At 44.4% G+C, this 20,319-nt stretch overlaps 1 protein-coding gene across 6 annotated transcripts in view; it reads right to left on the bottom strand.

Annotated features, from left to right (window-relative positions):
- Positions 1–13,364, bottom strand: part of Cobl (cordon-bleu WH2 repeat protein) — a 236,147-nt gene extending 222,783 nt beyond the window's left edge. For 3 of the 6 annotated variants that reach the window (XM_076938104.1, XM_076938105.1, XM_034508865.2), the window contains exon 1: positions 13,043–13,363. In XM_076938104.1, the coding sequence (XP_076794219.1) occupies positions 13,043–13,153 (111 nt within the window). In that variant the 5' untranslated portion in view covers positions 13,154–13,363. Of the gene's footprint in view, positions 1–13,042 lie in introns of all 6 variants that reach the window. The other 3 variants (XM_076938106.1, XM_076938108.1, XM_076938103.1) reach the window with 2 other exon arrangements.
- Between the last annotated feature and the right edge of the window lie 6,955 nt (positions 13,365–20,319).

The following is a 20,319-nucleotide window of genomic DNA, read 5'->3' as shown; positions in this document are numbered from 1 at the left end:
TTGCTTCTTTTCTGAACATTACTGCTGATGGAGTCACACAAACACTACGCTCAAAGATAGACTTCCATACTCATTTTAATTGAATATATGATGGCATACGATTTGTTAAGGACCTCATCTTTGTGAAACCAGATAACTGCTAGATCAGAATTAAAAGAAACATGGAGCAGACACTCCTTTTAGAAGAGGAGCACTAAGCTCCCAGCCACGATGACTAACCTGATACAAGGTGTGAGCCACACTCAAAAGTGATATCAAAACTCCTCAAGGGAGACAACGGGTCTAGAGCTTTTCCATCTGCCCCAAGTCTCTCCTGCCCTGTTCACCCCAGTATTACCTCAGTAGCTCAGCTCTTCTGACTCACATCCAATGCTCTATTCATCACATCTGCTCAAGAGCAATTTATGAATACAAGATATGACCTGTACTGTATTCCTAAGGCTGCTTCCCTGTGTTAAAGCATCAAATGGTCCTGAACACTATACTAAGTTGTCAGTTTTCTATCACAGTAGCATTTGCTGCCTCTACTGTGAAAAAACAAAAACAACAACAACAACAAAAACAATGGGAACCAGTGAATGTCTTCTTACAGGCATGTTCTGTAAGGACCACGTACCATACTAGTAACCTAGTGTCTCTGTTCCTTCCTGTAGTCTGATAGTTTGCTGGTAGAAAACAGTAACGGGAAAAGGGAACCACCATATGGCAGGCACTCCACAGGATCCTCTTACTCCGTGTTAAATTATCTCATGAATTCTACAACCCAGGGGCAGTGAGATGGCTCAGGGATAAAGCTCTTACCACATAAACCTGATGGTCTAAGTTTGATTCCTCAGACTCGTGGTATAAAGAAAGAGCCAATTCCTGAAAGTTTTCTTCTTACTTCCACATGTATTCTGTAGCTGGCACAAATGAATACACAAATAATAATAATAATAATAATAATAATAATAATAATAATATTTAAAATCATTTTAAAAATTCTATAATCCAGGTAATTCCAGAATATTGAGAGGAGATGGGGAGACATGGAGACTGGCCAACCGGTTTGAATTACACATCTCTCAGTGACAAAGACTGATTTGGAAAGTCTTACTTTTCCACCCTACAAGATCTGCAGCTTGCCATAGTTAGCATGAAAAGAGAGCAGAAATGCAAACCACAGTTATGGTTCTATAGCAAAATTCATCACCACCGCCACCACACCCAATGCCAGAAAGCACCCACAGAACATGTCTTTATTCCATTAACAAAAGAAATAAGGACAAGTGGGAAAAAATCTCTCAGAAATTCATCTAACACGTTGACATATTTAAAATAAACACACGTTCTCAAGCCAATAAATATTTTTCATTACAAAAACACTACCTTTTCTAAACAAAAATGTTATGTGAATGAGCGTGTAGTCTTCTCCTCAGGGTGCAACAGTAATAGCATGAAGGCTAACTCAGTTTAAAAGCAAACCATCTATCACTTCCCATTAATCTCAAGCATTCCTCACTGATGTAAGAAACCTGCACAGTATTGACTTCAGAAATGAGAAGTCAGCAGCACCAATGGAACACCTCAAGCACACAGTTTCCCTCTAAGGTTGTGCTCAGATGCCTTGTCTAAGGACCAATGCTTCCCACAGACCAACAGTTAAAATAGAATCAGGGCTATACGCTTCCTCCTTCACTTGAGTCACTGAATGCAATAATTTAAAACAGAAACAAAGACGCTGCTCAGGTTCCACCATCCAATATCGCCACAACAAACTGATTCACCTTGGAAAAAAAAAATAAGATGAGGGGTGTTGCACTTGCATGGATCCCCAGACAGCTAAGAATATAACATGCAGAGGACATTCAACTCAAAAACAACTCGCACTAGATCCTGAATACATTAGCCATGAAGAAGAAATGGTTTTCCACTTTTGTGTTTAATGTGCAATGTAATGTTTGGATATAGAGAACCATCCGCACCCCCCCCAACCCCCAAAACCTGGTATTTTAATAGTTTGGTCGTCAACTTGATACTACTGAAGTGTGGCATAACCTTACAGAGGTACACCCATATGGAGCCTGCCCTTCCTGTCTCTGCTTCCCAGCCAACATGATATGAGCAGTTTCTTGCACTGCACTCCCTACCATAATGCACTGCCACTAGTCCAAAGGCATCAGGAACAAGGACTGAAACCATAGCCTTGGGTATTTTGTCACAGTAATAAGAAACTGACAAATATAAATAAGAACCAGTGAACTGTAAGAATGCATGCAATGCCAGATACAACAACCCAGTAAAAGCCACACCAACATGTCACAAATGTCATACACTGTCCTTCCCTGGTCTAGCATTTCCCTGCAAAATGACACCAGCCCTTAGAAGCCCTACAAGTGACAAGTACACTCTTTCTCAATGAAATCCACTTACCAACAACAAAGAATCATCCAGCTCTCAATGAAGATTGCCTAAAGTTATACACAAGAAAACATAACCAACAGATCCATAAGTTTAGATTCTCCAACCTTCTGGATAGAAGGAAGTACATTATTGGGCAAAGGGGACTTTGCCCAATATCACCTGTACCATTATCAAAAGTATCAGCACAGACACAGAGAGCTGAGTCAGATCAGTACAAAGGGAAGGCGTCTCATGTTTATTAATTCATTAGCCAGGATCAAGGCAGAAGCACTTGTTAGACAGGCGGCAGAGTCTGGGGCCAACTCCTCTAATTCAACCACCCTGTCAAAGCCACCGACTTCTAAATGGAGTCCTCTCCCACCACCTCTTTAAAAAGTTAAGTTCCTGCCCCACCATGCTACAGGGGCTTGTGTTGCACTATGTTCATAGCGGCCTTATTTGTGATAGCCAGAAGCTGGAAACAACCCAGATGTCCCATGACAGAAGAAGAATACAGAAAATGTGGTTCATTTACACAATGGAACACTACTCAACTATTAAGAAGGATGATATCCTGAGTTTTGCAGGCAAATAGAAAATATTTGCAGGCAAATAGGAACTAGAAAATATCATCCTGAGTGAGGTAACTCAGACCCAAAAGGACATGCATGGTATGTACTCACTAAAAAGTGCATATTAGCCAAAAAAAAAAAAAAAAAAAAAAGAAAAGAAAAGAAAAAGAAAGAAAGAAAGAAAGAAAGAAAGAAAAGTGCAGAATACCCAGGATACACTCCACAGAACTGAAAAAGGTCAACAAGCTGAAGGGCCCACGTGAGGACTTCTCAGTCCCACTTGAGAGAGAGAAGAAATCACAAGTGGGAAGGGAGGAAGGGACCTGGGAGTGAAAGTGGACTGGGGGTTGGGTGGTGGGGAGAGGGGAACCTGATCTGGTATTGGGTGAGGGAAAAAGACTGAAGCTCTGAGAGCCAGTAGAAAGAATGGAAACAGACAACCTAGGGAGATAGGAGGTTGGGGGGGGGGGACCCTCCAGAATGCACCAGAGACCTGGGAGGTGAAAAACTCTCAGGACTCAAAGGGAGGGACCCTAGATGAGCTGACTGACAGTAGGGAGAGGGAACTTACAGAGCCCACCTCCAGCAGGAAGACAGAGCATCAAGTGAGGAGGGGGTTGTCATCCCACAGTCAAAACTCTGACCCATATTTATTCCTGTCTGAAAGAACTGCAGAGATGGAAATGGAGAGGAGCCGGAGGAAAAGAAGGTCCAGTGACAGGGCCAAAGTGGGATCCAGCTAAAGTGGAGGTCCCAAGGCCTGACACTATTACTGAGGCTGTGGAGCGCTCACAAAAAGGGACCTATTATGACCTCACTCTGGAAGACCCAACAAGCAGCTGAAAGAGTCAGATGCAGATATTTGCACCCAATCAATGGACAGAAGCTGCTGATCCCTGTGGTTGAATTAGGGAAAAGCTAGAAGAAGCTGAGAAGAAGGGTGACCCTGTAGGAGGACCAGCAGTCTCAATTAACCTGGACCCCTGAGATCTCTCAGACACTGGGCCACCAACCAGGCAGCATACACCAGCTGATATGAGGCCCGCAACACATATACAGCAGAGGACTGCCAGGTTGAGTTCAATCAGAGAAGATACATCTAACCCTCAAGAAACTGGGGGCCCCAGGGAGTTTAGAGGTATGGCTGGGTGGGGGTTACGGGCTGGGGACATCCTTGTTGGAGACGGGGGCATGGGGAGGTGGTATGGGATGTGGAACAGTCTGAGGGTGGACAGGGTGAGGGGGTTGATAAAATCGGGAGTGTAAGTAAATAAATAAATGACAAAAAAGAGTTAAGTTCTATCTAAGAGTCTCAGGAGGTGTGCTTCCTGGAAATGCAGCAGGAGTAAGTGTTGTATCCACCTGACAGGTTATCAGGAGGAAGATATCATCCAGATGCTTGTGATAGATTTGTTTCTTTAGCAAAAGGATGGTGAGAAGCTATAGCTACAGCAGAGACATCGTTCCATCTTACAGGAAGCTGAAGAGGCCTCAGCAGAGGAAGCATCACAGCCCCAGTTCTGTGTTGTAGGTTGGTATAACAGTACTGAGGGATGAAGAGTTGGGGGCTAACTGTCAGGCTAGAGAGCCACAGGACAATCTAAACTACAAACAGGAGAAAACTATTATTTTCTGTCTGATCATGGGGATATCCTTGAAGAGTCAAGCCTCACAGAGCATCTAAAGACTCAAGGTGAGCTAGAGCATACCGCCAGTACAGTGCTGTATGAGCATGCCACCTGAGGGCCTAGGAACTTCTGTTTCCTCCCATAAGAAAACTATAACCCTTAACTTAAACACAATAAGGAAAAATTTCAAATTAAAGTATTGCTTTTAACTCAGATTCATCTATTTTACAAATTGAATTTCATTCTTTTTCTCTCCCTCCTCTTCCTTCCTCCCCCACTGTATGTATATGTGTGTACCTGTGTGGGGGAGTACTCATCCATAAGTGCCTGTGTGTGTGTGTGTGTGTGTATGCGTGTGCACATGTGTGTGCGTGCACATGTGTGCTTGGAAAAGCTAGAGATCCAGGGGGAGGGGTTTTCCTCTAATACTGTCTACCTTATTACTTGGTTCAGGGTGTCTCCCTGAACCTGGAGCTCAATGTTTCAGCTGAACTAATAAGCCATCAAGGCCCCAGGTACCAACATGTCCCTGCCCTGATGCTGTACTTTACAGATGCATGCCATCATACACAGCCTTTACATGGGCACTGGAATTTCTTTGCTCAGGTTCTCATGCCTGCACGTTACCCCATGAGCTGTCCTCCCAGCCTCTCACTACAGTTCTTAATGCTGTAAAATTTACACATGTACTTCATTTGGAACTTTTTCTTTGAAAACAAATCACTGAATGAACACCAAACATCTGAGAAGTAGCTAAAGATAGGAATCCAGAGGGCTGGTGCAGCATGAGAAAGATTGCCATTTCAGCACCCCCAATTAACACGTTGAAAATAAATCAATTGATTTGGTAAGGGCTGAAACTGATCTCTAATTCATTCACTAGACAAACAACACTATTAGAGCATCACTGGACTGTTATAAGTGGCTTAGGCCCTGAGTAGGATGGATACAGTTTTACTTCTACTTAATACTGAGTCAACATAAAATTATAGGAAGCAAGATGGGTGAGCAGACAGTTGGGGACCTCAACAATTGGCAAATGTCTAAATTCTACCTATGATCCAGCAGCCTCTTTCAAGCTAATCATTTGTTTAATGAACATGAATGAGCTTTAATGATCAAGGTTCTAGCCACCTGAACAGAAGTGTTCGCTCCTCTAATTTAACACTCCCACCCAAGCCTATTTTTAAACAACTCCCAAACCGTTAAGTTTGGGCAAACACTGCCAGGGTTGATTGGGGAAGCTCTTTAAGTATTTAATTGCTCAGATTATGTACTTATAGCTGCAGAATCAGTGTGCAGGGTATGGCTCAGTTTCAGTTCTCTGACTCTTCCAGCCACACCCAGTATTTAAGATGATGAACCTTGCAGACAACACTCATCATGTGAGAACACATATTCTTTGCTCATCCCACTAAGCCAGGAGAAAAGCAAGAGGCTCGATAACTTTCCCAGACAAGGCTAACCTATGGCTGTGGCATGGGGATTCTCTTCCCAAGGTGTCCAATCTTATACTGCTACACGCCGTGAACCAAAAAAAGTTGGTATGACATGAAAAAAGGTGAGACTCACAGATGTCAAAGCATGCCAGCCCCTGACACCCGACAGATAGAAAGGCATGGGTACTTCCACACTTTGGGGTGACTGTCTAAATGACAATTCCTCTTGGGGATGGACAGGGTTCCAAGCTCTGAGTCTCCAAGGTCCTGGAAAGAAGCGAGTGTGAGGGGGTCTGCACACTTGGGACTGATGTGGAGACTAGAATCAGAAACACCAGCTACAAGAGGCCTGAACTGGGCCAATACATAACCATTCTGTGCAGCTCAGGGTCATTTCCTGTCGATTTTAACCTAAGCAAAATAAGAATTCATTTCTCAGCACAGATCAGGAACTGTCTGGACATACCTGCTGACAGCTGACTTCTGAGGACCCTGAGAGGAGGGAGAAGAGTCACATGCTCACTGAGATCACCTGCCCCCTGTCAATCCACTATATCAAGTCCTCCTAGTCCTCACTAGACCATTGTGTCAGGAACTATGTCCCACTATGTGAAGCCTCCCCTAAATGGCTGTAGGATTCGAGTTGTGCCAAGGTCACATGTAGAGAGATATGTACAACTTGAGTTACAAAGAGCAGGTGCCTGTCCTGTGTCCTGCTCCTCTGTGGGGCTACTGCATGGAAAGGCCTCACGTTGGCAAGCTTCATCAGAGCAGAGAATCTTCAGCACCAGTTAGTCTGTCTGTTCACACGGTGTCTGGCAGAAACATAGGTATGTGAAAGTTGAAGTAAATGTCAGGATTTTTCTTTTTCAAAAGAGGTTATCTAGCACATTCTGGGAACACACTGAATCATATGACGATGAAGCACCTGTGAGTTCTAAGACTATCTTATCCAACCACAAATGGGACATGGTGTTGGTGTACTGGGTGACAGCTGTCTCCTGTGCCACAGGCAGATGACACTAACAGAAAGCAGGGCGTCTGCCTCCAAGGAGCTCTGAATTCAGGCAAAACAAGAACGAAACTCACAGTTCCTACAAGGGTTCTGACAGGGGAGAGGTTGGAGATGCAAGAGAAAATCCCAGTGAACTAACCAAGTTCCTGGAGCCCTTGGACGGAAAGCTCACATGGCCTGAAGGCTGCGAGGAACCATCCTGGGATAGAAGAAAAGGCTCTTAGTCAAGGTGAGAGCAGAAAGTGTGCAACAGTGGCAGGATTAAAGAAAGGATGCTACCCTGGTCCCAGAGACTGAGAAACCACAGGCAGATAGATCCTGACCAGTCACCTCAGACCTATAACTCACACACAGAGTACTTACATTTAAAATTAACTGAACACAGGGCAGGTTAAGAACTCTGTCCTTGCCGAGCAGTGGCGGCACATGCCTTTAATCCCAGCACTTGGGAGGCAGAGGCAGGTGGATTTCTGAGTTGGAGGCCAGCCTGGTCCACAGAGTGAGTTCCAGGACTCAGGTGCACTAGTCACTCACACAGGGCAGCACTGCTTCACCCTCACAAAACATGAGGTCAGACAGCTCAGCTGACTGACATCCAGGAGCCTTGCCGGGAGGGCTGCAGGCCACACTACCAAAGGTGCCCACTACCCCCAGCACCCAAATCTCATCTCAGTGTTTTCTTTTTTTCCACGAGAGAAAGGGAGTAACAAGCAAAAGTCCAGGTCACCTCAAGTACCCATTAACCCCACCTTCTGGTGCTGCTGAAAAGAGAATGGTTATCCTTGCTGCCTTGTGTCTGGAGCAACAGGGGCCCTCCCCTAGAACAAGGGCTCTCCAACTGGGTTTTAGAGCAGCAAAGACTGGACAGAGATATGGTGAGAAGGAAGGAAGGAAAGATTGGAACAAAGCTATGGTGAGCAGGAAAAGAAGTGGAGGAGAAGGGCTTAGAGTTGGCAAATATTAAGGGCTAAGGGCACAATGGATTCTCTAAATCAATTGGAGGTAGTGTTGTATGCAGTGTGTTTTGGTTTGGTTTGGTTTGGTTTGGTTCTGGAGGGTGGGAGCAGAAAGCTACACCGTTGAGAGTCCAAAGATATTATTTAAGGCCACATTTCCACCCTTCTTTTTGTTCTCACTTTGAGAAAGATTCTAAGTTCCCCAAGCTGGCCTTGAACTCCCTCTGAAGCCCAAGAAGACATTGAACCTGTTCTCTAGCTCAGACTGGCCTCAAACCTGTGATCCTCCCACCTCAGTTTCCCAAGCAGTTGAGACTACAGGCCTGCACCGCCACACCCAGCTTCAGCTGGAGTCTTCACAGGCATCACTTGGTTGGGTGTAGGCGGGACTTGGATCTACAAAGGCATCGCTGTGAAAGCATCTGTAATCTGGGAATGTGTCTAATCAAATAAGCCTAATTAAAATATATTTTGACAGTTGATTTTAAAGCTTTGTGTTGTTAAAATAGAAACACTTTTGGCTGAGGAACTTATTTTAATTGAACTTGGTCTTTGGAAGACACGGTCCTAGCCAGGAGCAGTTTACCTCCTGATGAGGGCGACCAGACAGATGATTTTAAATCCTAAATTACCACAGGGTGCTGCTGGCTGGAAGACTTGCTCAGAAACATGGGAAAGGGCCTGGGCGGGACAATGGGAAACACATATACTGTTGGAAAACTGCCATTTGTTACTGTAAAGTGCATAGGCTGATGAGTGCAAGTCTTGAAAGCTACCACCATTCTTAGCTTTGTAAAACAAAAACCCTTGACAAGCATACAGAATGTCGCCCTAACAAGAGAGAAGTTGAAAATATAGACTGGTAGGAACAGGGAAGGGAAATGGAAACCTGTATGAGGCCCTTTCACAAGACAGGAAACCAAGAGTGGCAAGACAGAAGGAAGAGAGCAGAGACAGATCTCTCGGGAGGGGGAAGAACTACAATTTACAAGTCACTTATATGAATGAAAACCATTTCAAAAGACACATTATCTACGGTAGCAATATAAGTCATTATTAAATCATTTAAGTAAAGGAAAGGGTAAACAGGAAAAATCTATAAGCTTTCGGTGGGCCATGCAATATGAAAGCTGTATTGTGTTGAAGCACAGATTGAAATGTTACTAAGGTTAGATGATATATAAAATCCACAGACAGCATTATTAAATGTGTATGGGGCCAAAAGGCCATATAATAAATACACTGTCTGTTGAATGGGTTTACTTTGTTCAAGTCTAAGTAAAACCCTCTTTGTGAATTGTAAATCTGATTTGATATCAAATAATTCTGATCAGTTTTTAAAGCTTTCAATCAATTGCAAAAGCAAATATAATAGTAAATTTAATTACAAAGTTCAAAAGGCCTAGTATATATAGTGATTATATATATTATAGGATACAGATATATCCTATAATCACTGTTTTCTTAATAATTATAGACCTATAGTTAGGTGCACGCGTGTTACGACCTCATTTTGCAAGTCCCAAATTAAAGAGGCCATAGAATTCAGGCCTGCATAAATGTGGGATTACTTTCTAGGTTACAGTCTTGACACCCAGTAATAACCATATATGCCCTTGCATGGGAGATCATGAGAGAGAAAAGCCAAAGGATGGCCTGTGTTCTAGAAGCCCAGAGACAGAAGTGACTCAACTATTTACAAATTCTTTGAAGCAACTTCCGTGGCTCTTTAGGTCTATCATCTGACCATATGATATGATATGATATGATACGATATACATGTGATATGATCGATATGAGATGATAGAAATTATCTGTTTATTTGACACTCATGGATAAAGATTATAACTACAAAAAGTAAAATCTCTAGGTGTATTCCCCATACCCAGAGACTCAACATTACTTAAGTGGGTTGATGGAATAAAGAGCAGCTCAGAAGTAACATCTTTAAAAATGTAGCTCAAATTTAGTATTGAAGTTTTGTGACAGCTAATTCTTACTTTTCTCATTCTTAAGGATCTATACAGTCAGTCGCCTTTAATCCCAGCACTTGGGAGGCAGAGGCAGGCGGATTTCTGAGTTTGAAACCAGCCTGGTCTACAGAGTGAGTTCCAGGACAGCCAGGGCTACACAGAGAAACCCTGTCCTGAAAAACAAAAAACAAAAACAAATTCAAAAAACAAACAAACAAAAGGATCTAGACACTCTCAAATACATTGGTCAAAAGCAAATCTAAATGCCTCATGACATGTAGTTACTGTTTCTTTAATATCAAAACACTTGTGGTTTGGTATAAAACAGGAGTATGGCTGGTCATATTAACCTCAAAAGAGATATAGGCCCTGTCTTGATATTGTGTGATACTTCACTAGCTGTCACTTCTGACTAGGTGAGACTGATTAGTGACTGGTGAGACTAGTCAACAGGTAAAATCACGTCCTACCCTAACCTGCCAACCTGAGTTCAGTCCCTGTGGAAGGAGAGAACTGACTCCCAAGCTGCCCCCAATCTCCACTAATGCATCACAGCATATGTGCAGCCGCACTGGAACACACACACACACACACACACACACACACACACACACCACTCTAAAACTGAGCTCAAAAACTCCCTAAGCAACACATCAAGTCTTCATACAATCTCCTTCCCCAGGCAGACGCTCTAGACACTCGATCGTTACAGTTGCTGCTTTAATGGAATTACTAAGAAAGCTATGATTTCAATCCAAGTAACATTTGCATTTGTGTTCTTAACAAAGATAACACTCTAAGGAGACAAATTTACATTCATCAGCCCATTGGTCCCTTCTATCTCTTGTCCATTCCAGTCTACACAGCAGGAGGATGACTGAGGCACTCTTCTCAATAACAATAAATCCGAGTTCGAGGCCAGCCTGGTCTACAGAGTGAGTTCCAGGACAGCCAAGGCTATACAGAGAAACCCTGTCTCGAAAAACCAAAAAAAAAAAAAACCAAAAAAACAAAAAAACAAATCCATCCCATCAGTTGTCACCTGTCACACGGGAAAATGAGAGTTTACACAAAGTAACTTTATAACTAACCTCTGCAGTATCAGATAAAAAACAAACTTCCCTCAAGCACATTGCAAACACCGACTAGTCTCAAGAGATAAAGAAAACAGTAATTTCAGGCACAAGCCAACAAATTCTAATTGCCTTTGATAACAGTCTGAAGCCCCAAATGTCACAATCCTTTATGATAGGCAAGCTATACAACTAAACGATATAAAATATCCAATAAGATAGAATGCCATTTCTTTCTTTGCACTCTAACAGAAAACACTTCATACTGAACTTGTAATCTTTGTTTAAAATATATAAGCATGTTTATATTTGGGAGGTGTTTCTTTATTCAAGGTATAAACAAATGAGAAACCGCAATAACAAAAGTTACAAAAACAGATCTACATTTTCTTTTTTTTTTTTTTGACAAAGAGGTGGAAGCAATCAAACAAGATGCTGGAGGTGCAGGGGCATCAATCCTTGGAAGCTCTACCACCACACCATAGCACAGGACCTTGGTTTTCCTTTGTGACACCAAGTGAGGAAGACAGACCCGGCTTGCCCTCTTGCCTGCCTAGGGAGCAGGCTGGCTGGAGGAGAGAGGGTGGTTTCATTATTACCAGACACCTTCACCAGTGTCTGCAGATACACTATGGAACTTTGCAGGCCCCCTAAATATTCCCTTTATATTTATTTATAAGAAAATAGTGATGAATAATTCAGTTCCCTTAAATAGAGTTATATAAAAATCTAGAAAAGTCACAATTTTAAAAGCAATTCTGTTTACATCTCCCAACGTCATTTGGGGGTTCCCCATTACCATGAAAAAGTCTTCCCATATTTATTTTTTTAAGGGGAATCTGTTTCTTCAAAGGAATTATATAACTACACCTTAGCGAGGAAAAGTTTTTTTTAAACATTCCTTAGCTTTAAGGTTATGAGTTAATAATGTATCTTACTTTTTTGTAAGCCTCCAGGAGAGATTTTAAGAAATAATAAAGAACTGGGTTAGACGGCTTTTATAAACACTTGGGCAACAAAGTTAGTGGGCAAAGGACCGGGTGAGTCAGTGGGACATAACTGCTAAAGAAAAAAGATTTGTTGTCCCCAATGCTGCCTTAGAAAATCCAGTTGCTCTAGTGGAAAGTGGGCCATTCCCGGAGCAGGTGCGGGCCCACCCGAACTCATTCCATTCGCAACACTCATAACACATTTGCTCCAGAGAGAAGAGGTCAAAGGCCAGCCCCACCACACTCTCTGAAATCTACCTAGTCTGCAAGGGTTGCCAACTGTCCTGGCAGGTATGAGCACGAAGGGGCACGATTCCGGGGAGTGGGGGTTAAAGGGCAAGACTGTTTGACCTGTGTTAGGCAAGTTTCTCTTCTGCAAGTAAAATCCTCAATGCAACAGGAAATCTCTGTCCGCAAGGTGTGGAGACAGCAAAAAGAAACTAAAAGGGTAGAGCCATTAGAGGATCCTGGAAGACAGGGATGACAGCTCTGCTTTTCAGGTCCGATGAAGGGGGTCCTCACCACTTCAGACACAAGGGAGGCCCCAGCACAAAGGCTGGGCAGGAGAAGAGTGTTCATGAAGTCCCTTCCCCACACACCTGCCAAGATCGCCTGACTACATGGGTCCCAACAGACCAAGTACCCTCTTGTCATTGAGGCAGGGAGCAGCGGGCCACAGGGCCTGTGAGGAGTGGCTGGAGGAACCTGTGCATAGGACCAGACGGACTCCGCTGGAGTTTCAGGCCCAGAGTTTCTTGTCCCCCCTCGGCCTGTGATTGCCACTATTGCAAGGGGCAGGAGGCAACTCCGAGCTGGGGCTCTGCAAGGAGGGATAGCACCCCCAACACACATACACACACATATACACAAACATACACAAGGGCTTTCACAGCAGCACCTCTCGCGGAAAGTGTTCCCAAGCAAGGCCTGCCATGGTTACCGGAGCAATGACCCAGGTGCCCCAAGTCCTCAACACCTCGGGAAGAACCACACCCGCCCGCCTTTGCCCGCTTACCCTGTGGGGGGCTTGGCCGCCGGTGCACGCGACGCGTCCATGGAGCCGGCGGGCTTTGCGCCGGGCTCTGCCGGCCGACTGGGGCGCTGGCTGCCGCGCTGCCGTCCTCATTCACTTTTTCCGCGCTGACCCATCGTCCTCCCACGCGGGGCTAGCGAGGACAGCGGCCGCGCCGAGAGGACGGAAGCGATCGGAGGCGTCCGGGCGGGCGGGGGCGCGCGGGGAGGCACCGACGCGGCTAGCCGGGGCGCGGGAGCAAGGTGCGCCGCGCCCCCGCCAAGCTGGCTCAGCCGCGCCCACCGCGGCGCCGCCCCGCGACCGCGCGCCGCTCCCCAGCGCCCGCCTCCCCGCGCGCCCCCGACGCCTCCCCGAGCGCACCTGGGCGGGGCGCGCGCCCCGCGGTGGGCACCGAGTCGCCTGCCCGGCAGGGTGGAGGAACTAAGCGGGCAAATACCTGGCCACCTGTGGCTGTGCGGGGCGAGGTAGGCAGACTAGCCGGCGAGAACTGAGTTGAAGGAAGAGAGAAAAATAGACGGTCTAGCGCCTCAGTTTCTGCTCCAGAACCTAAAAGAACCTTTGTCAGTACGGGAGATCTACTGTAAGGGGAGGGGAGAGTGGTCCAAAATGAGGTTCTTGGTGTGCAACTTGGGGAACTGGAGAGGAATGCAGCTCTGGGATCAGGGGCACACCTTCCTGAGAAATCAGAAAGCAGTGAGACTGGAGTGTGGACCTCCTGTGCTAACAAGAACTGCACCTGTTTGGAAGAAGGCTACTGTTTGCCAGCCTGATTGGCTGGAGAGTAACAAACAGTACTGTGGCCCCAGTCCTGCGACTCCCATGCTAACTGGTGGGCAAAAATACCAGTAGAGGCAGCAGGTGCTGAGGCCGCAGAGCAAGTTAACCTGAAGACTCAGGACCAAGCTTCCCTTCTCCTGTCTGCTAATTGACCCCAGGGGAACAGGAAAAGAACTTAATTGCTATGAAGTTCCTTCCTACAAATATAGCAAGTACTAGGGTCTTAGGATTGGAATGAAACGCCAGTAAGATGCAAGGTTTTGTGATTGAAGTCAGTATCCAGAAGCTTGCCTAAGTTTTTCTACCTCTGCACCCCAACTTTCTGTTTAAGGAAAGAAGGGAGACCAGACTGCAAAATATAAGTCCTGTGGTGGCTGCAAGGCCTTCTTTGCTCCAGCCACAGTGCCCACTCAGAGCAGGTGAACCACTTCATACCTGCAACAGAGCCTGATTTCCTTTTGAACACAATACTGGGAGCATTTTCCCACCCTAGGGCCTCTGGGATCTGTAATATGTATCCTTCAGGCTCTGCTCTATTACCTGCTTCTCAGGAAGCTCTCTTCTCTGACCTCTTTGTAGCAAAGGACACCCCAACTCACAACTCCCATCTGCTTCTTGTCCAGTGTCTTGAATTTTGTTTGATACTCATGCCGGTTGTCTTGATGTTCCTCATGGAAGCTTATCACTTTATCTTGTGCTTGTGTATGTGTGTGCTTTATGTCTGTTTATAATCAAAATGCTTACATTTTTTATATTTATATAAACTTGAGTGTATGAGTTACATATACACATGATATAAATATATGTATAAATACATATATTGAGTATGTTTATCTTTATGTGTTTGGCATGGGTCTCTTCCCGGTGTAGTGACTCGCCTTATCTGGTGTTCTTCATTACTCTTAGCATTTAGGATAGTGAATGAGGGTGGATTAGGGATCACTACATAAAAAGAACATTGAGTGAATTGAGTTTCTAGGCCTCTCTCCAGCTCTGGGTGTGGCTATTGGAAGATCTTTTCCTGGAATCTCTGAATCTCTCCGCGCTCTGCTCACCACTGTGAGAAAGGGTAACATGGGAGAGGCCAGTAGGCCAGGAACTAGGGACCTGGATCCCAGTGAATATCCCAAGAAGTAACAGTAGCTCAGATAGAAACTAGAAGTCTGGAGCATGGCAGATAGTTGGTTGTCAGAGAGAAAATACCACAGAAAAATCATGAGAGGAAGTCACTGTCCACCTCCAGGCTGAGTTTCTGATTTCTGTCCTAAGAAAAAGGCCCTGGCAGAGCTGGGCCTGGACAGCCTCCAAGTCTACAGAAGCCACTAAACACCACAGTCTGAGAAACCCGAAAGGGAAATGGAGTGGGTGGCACAAACTGGGAAGAGTTATCACAATGAAGCAAAAGGCAAGATTAGGCTTCATACCAGCAGGAGAGTCTAAGCACCCAAGGCCTCTACTTGCAGTGTAAATGGGCCAACCCTGGCAATCCCAACCCAGCTATCCTAGTGGAAAGGATGCCAACAGATCCATCTATGCACAATTGCTTCCAAAAGCATGTATTCCACAGATATACATGAAGGCCAGTGGCGGGTAGAACTAGACCCATTATTAAATATTAAAATATTTTTAAGTGCTGAGGGGGTGAAGATGTCGTATTTCTCAATTTGCATGTTGCCACTAGTCCTCACGGACTGATGATGTTAGGTCCATCAAACCACCTCTACCCATCACTATGTGCCCTTGATATGATCCTGGGCCTTCCTGGGCACCCTGTATCTGGACTAGGTGTATACTAGTAGAGTCTCTGAGAGAGCTTTTTGACAAGCTGTAACTGAATGAAAAGAGAGGTTACCTGGTTGTACCTCTCCAGGTCTCAACTTCCTGTATGCTACAGGAAGGCTGTAGCCAGAAGGCCCCATCATCAAAGTGCACAGCTAAGCCTGGGCTGCGCATATCAGGACTGAAACTGGTGACCCAGGGTACATCACTGAGTTCTTGACTTAGGGGAAAGAGCTAGTACCAGAGCACAGGTTACTTGAGGGACTTTCTTTAGGGACTTTATTCTCTCCCAATCCTTCTCCTTCCTTTTTACCTCGCCTCTCAAGTCTTACCTTTCCTCTGATAGGGACACCTGGGACCCCAGAGACTCTACTAGTGTACGCCTAGACCAGATACAGGGTGTCCAGAAAGGCCCAGGGTCATATCAAGGGCACATAGTGATGGGTAGAGGCAGTCTGGCTAAGTCAGTGCTTCCTGAATTTGAATGTTCAAAGAATGCAGATTCTGATCCATTCAGTGGTGCACAGGAGAGCTTTTGTTCCTAACAAGCATTCAGGGATCCAAAATTTGTTGGCCCAAGGATAGAAGATCACACACAGTAGCTTCTGGAATGATCTTGTACTGACTGGTAATGTTGGCCACAGCAAATTCCTTCTCTCTAAACATTCATTTCCTTCTGTGAAATGTGAGAGCCTTCTGAACAGATGCAGGTTTTGTGGGGTCTTAACCTCACAGGACTTTAGGAATCTTTTAAAAGTAAAAACACGATTGATGTAAATTGTGATTCCAAAGTGGTTATTTATTTATTGTACAGACTGAATTTGTGGCCCTTTTAAAAAATAATAAATTAAAAGTCCTGGTCTATAATCTACAGTATTTGGAGAAAGATTTTGGTGAGGTAAGATGAGGCAAGGACATATTGCTGAATCTCTAAGCTCACATGGTAGATGTCCTGCAGGAAGAGGAGAAACTTCAGCATGCTGGGAATCTGCACAGGAAAGGCCGTGTGAAGACTAAGTGAGGGGGTGGCTATGTGCAACCCAGGGAGCAGCCTCTCACCATAGCCCAAGCCTAGCAGCTTATCAATTATGTCTGCTTCGGCCTCAGGAGCTATAAGAAAATGAATTTTCATTTTTCAAGCTGCCCACTTCAAGGTATTTTTGTTATGGCAGTCTGAAGAGACTAGCAAAAACAAAGAAAATAAGCCACTAAAAATTATAATTGTTAAGGGCTGACCCACCACTAAAAACAAGCAGATCGTTAATAACAATAAGTCAGCCCCCAAGAGGACAAATAAAGGGTAACATCTACCTTACACGTTTAGGCAAAGATTAAATACTATATCACATGTTGAGTGCCTAAGGTGGCACCTGGTACTCATTAAACAATCCATTTTCACTCTAATTGTACACAGTAGATAGTCATTTTCTTTTGGTACATAGTTCCCTTCAAAAAATGTGTGACCAGAGTTCTAGCTCCTTGAACCATTGCTAGAATATAAACAAAAGGCATACCCAGGGCCATTTTGCTCTGACATTCCGGCAGAGTTGAACAGTGGCCAGAAGTTTATTGGCTGTAAACATTGCTCCAGGATGCCGTCCTCCTTATGTAGATGAAGCTAAAGAAGTAACTTCAGGTCCAAAGTCTTTTCTCCAGCCGTCTTGCTTGGGTATTTGAAACCTTAGAAACCACTTTCCTGGACAAAGTGTGAGTCTTAGAGCTGAAGCTGCTTGGCATCTCAGTGTACCTTGTGGAATCCTGCTGGAGGCTACAGCAAGAAGACATAAATTTAGGCCCAAGGTCTTCTGAGAAAAGCCCAGATGACCCCGTGTCTTGCCATCCGCTTTGCTGTTACATTTTCAACTTTGCTTCAAGGCAGGGATTGAATCACTTTCTCTTTAGGTTGGCATCATCAATGGTTAATTTTTATTGTCAACTTGATTGGATTGAGAAGTGCCTAGTGTTTGTAAAATACTGCCAAGCTTGGCATGACCCTGGTGAGGACAGAGTGACACGGTCCCTGCCCCAAGGACAGGGCCCAAGTGTGAGCCTCCAGGAGATGCCTCACCCAGTGTAGCCCTGATGGGGACAGAATGACATGGTTCCAGCCCCTGAGACAGGGCCCTCAGATGAGCCTCCAAGAGTATCAACGGCTGCTGTGGGAATAAGGTTTGTTTGTATATTAATGGACATATTTTCACTTTCCTTCAAGGAATGTCCTCCCTGTTAACAATAATGACTCGATGAGAATTAGAAACAGCACAGAGTCTAGGAGTTGAGGGTGTGCTATGTCTCCGTAAAATGGTAAATGCTGGGACCTTTAAGACAGCCCTTAGGGCAGTGGGAAAGAGCTCTAAATTCATGAATTCAAAAGTATATAATTTCTCAACTATGCAACATATAAGGGTGTGATGTGAATGATGAGGGGCTTCGTGAATCTAAAGGAACAGAGGCAGCTATACTATGAGCCAACTTGTCAGAAAAGTACAAAAGCAGGCTGATTCCTGAGTTCAAGGTCAGCCTAGGACAGATCAAGTTTAGGCCCAGGTGGGGTAGAAATGCTAATTTCTGGTCAGGATCCCACCCAACTAGTTTCTCGTTTGTGTTTAACAAAAGCAGAAAGATCTCTGAATTCTTTTGCAATGTAATGGGAAAAAATGTATGCTTTCTTTCTCTTAAGAATCAAAGGGGTGGAGTCAGAAGATCCTAATTCATAAGATAATCTAAAGGAAACCTGAAGTAAATGACTGGATTGATATGTAATCTCTGTTCTGCAGGAGATGAGCTATTCAAAGAAGTTTTTAGGATAAAAAGAGAACTGCTTGGAGAACTGAGAGACAGACAGACAGACAGACAGACACACACACACTCTCTCTCTCTCTCTCTCTCTCTCTCTCTCTCTCTCACACACACACACACACACACAGGCACAAACATGTGCACACACATATACTCACAAGCAAGCAGGACATGGACAGAGAACTCTCTAGAGGGAAACATAGAATATAGGAGAACATAGAAGCAGACTGGAAAAGCTGTATCAAGCAAAACACAGGTCTTCAGCTTGGATCCATGATTTGACTTTGACTTGTTTCTTTTCACCACTCTCAGACACCCCTTCTTTCAGAACCCTTCAGCATTCTGAGGCTGGGTCATGGCATCTCTGGGTATGTCTGTGTGGACATTTCCAGAGAAGGGTAGTTAGCTAAGAAGGGAGGACCTACTTTGAGTTCACTGTCTCGCTAGCTGAAATAGGAGAAACCAGTTAAGAGTGACATTCTCTATCTCTATTTGATAGTTGCCATGGTGGGATTTGTTCTGTCCCACCACTGCCTCTCCATCAAAAAGAAATGACATATCTGACACCATAAGTAAAAGAAATCCTCCTTCTCTTACATTCTGTTCTGTTATGCATTCTGTTAGAGCAACTCATGGGCCAGTTAGCACAGCCTGTCTTAGCCTGTTTTGTTTGCTCCATAATAATAGTTGATACTGGGTAATGTATATATTTATTAAAAAAAAAAAAACAAAAACAGAGTTTTGTTTATCTCACAGCTTTGGAGGCTAAAAATTCAGGATTATGTTGCCTAACACGAAGAGGATCTCCTGGCCATGTCACAGTATGATGCTATTTTACATTATGGAGGAGCAGAGAGATGGAGGTGAAGAAGGAATGAAGAGAGGGACCAGACTTACTCTTTTATAATAAAGTGCTATAGCTAGGATAAACCTGGTCTAAGGGCAATATTCCACTGGCTAATCAACTCTTAAAGATCCCAGTATGTCAACACCATTACACTAGGGACAAGGCTTCCACTACAAGAACCTCTGGGGGTGAGTCATATCTAAAACAGCAGAATCAAGTTATTGAAATAGAAATATTTTACATGATATCATTATTTAATAATGATGGGTTAAATGTTTGTATAGACTGCTCTTCTTTTATTGAAAATGTAGTTGTTATTGAAAATGTCCTTTCCTTTTCTTTGAAAGCAAATCTTTTTAATGAATTTAGTTTGGAACCAATGAGGCAGCTCAGTTGGTAGTTTGTTTGCCAGACAAACCTGAAAATCTGGGCTTGATCTTCAGGATATAGGCAAAAGAAGAAGGTGGAGGAGGATGAGAAGAGAAGAAGAAGGAGGAGGAGGAGGAGGAGGAGGAGGAGGAGGAGGAGGAGGAAAAGGAGGAGGAAGAGGAGGAGGAAGAGGAGGAGGAAGAGGAGGAGGAAGAGGAGGAAAGTGAGGAGGAGGGGGAGGAGGAGGAGAGGAGGGGGAGGAGGAGGAAAGGGAGGAGGAGGAGGAGGAGGAGGAGGAGGAGGAGCCAGTTTAGTCAGATTTATAATCCCAATGCTAGAAAATAGAAACAAGCAAATCTCTGAAGCTTGCCAGCCAGTCAGTTCCAAGCCAAGTGAAAAGCCTTGTCTCAAGAAAATATAGTGAAGGACAACTAAGGAATGACATACAAAGTTGACCTCTAGCCTCCAGATGCGTGCGCGCGCGCGCGCGCACACACACACACACACACACACACACACACACACACAGATGCAAAGAAAAAGAAACAGAGAACTCAGTTTAGTAGGGATTTGTACATACAATGACTTGTATAGCAACCATCACCATCTAATCTCATTACACTATAATCACCCCCAAATAAGTCCTGTATCTATTGATATTCCTTCCTGGGGCTATTAATTTATCTTA

Source organism: Arvicanthis niloticus, chromosome 7, assembly GCF_011762505.2.
Source record: "Arvicanthis niloticus isolate mArvNil1 chromosome 7, mArvNil1.pat.X, whole genome shotgun sequence".
In the NCBI taxonomy this organism is placed as follows: Eukaryota; Metazoa; Chordata; class Mammalia; order Rodentia; family Muridae; genus Arvicanthis; species Arvicanthis niloticus.
The sequence above is the reverse complement of the archived record's forward strand: the minus strand, read 5'-3'. Positions and strand labels throughout refer to the sequence as shown.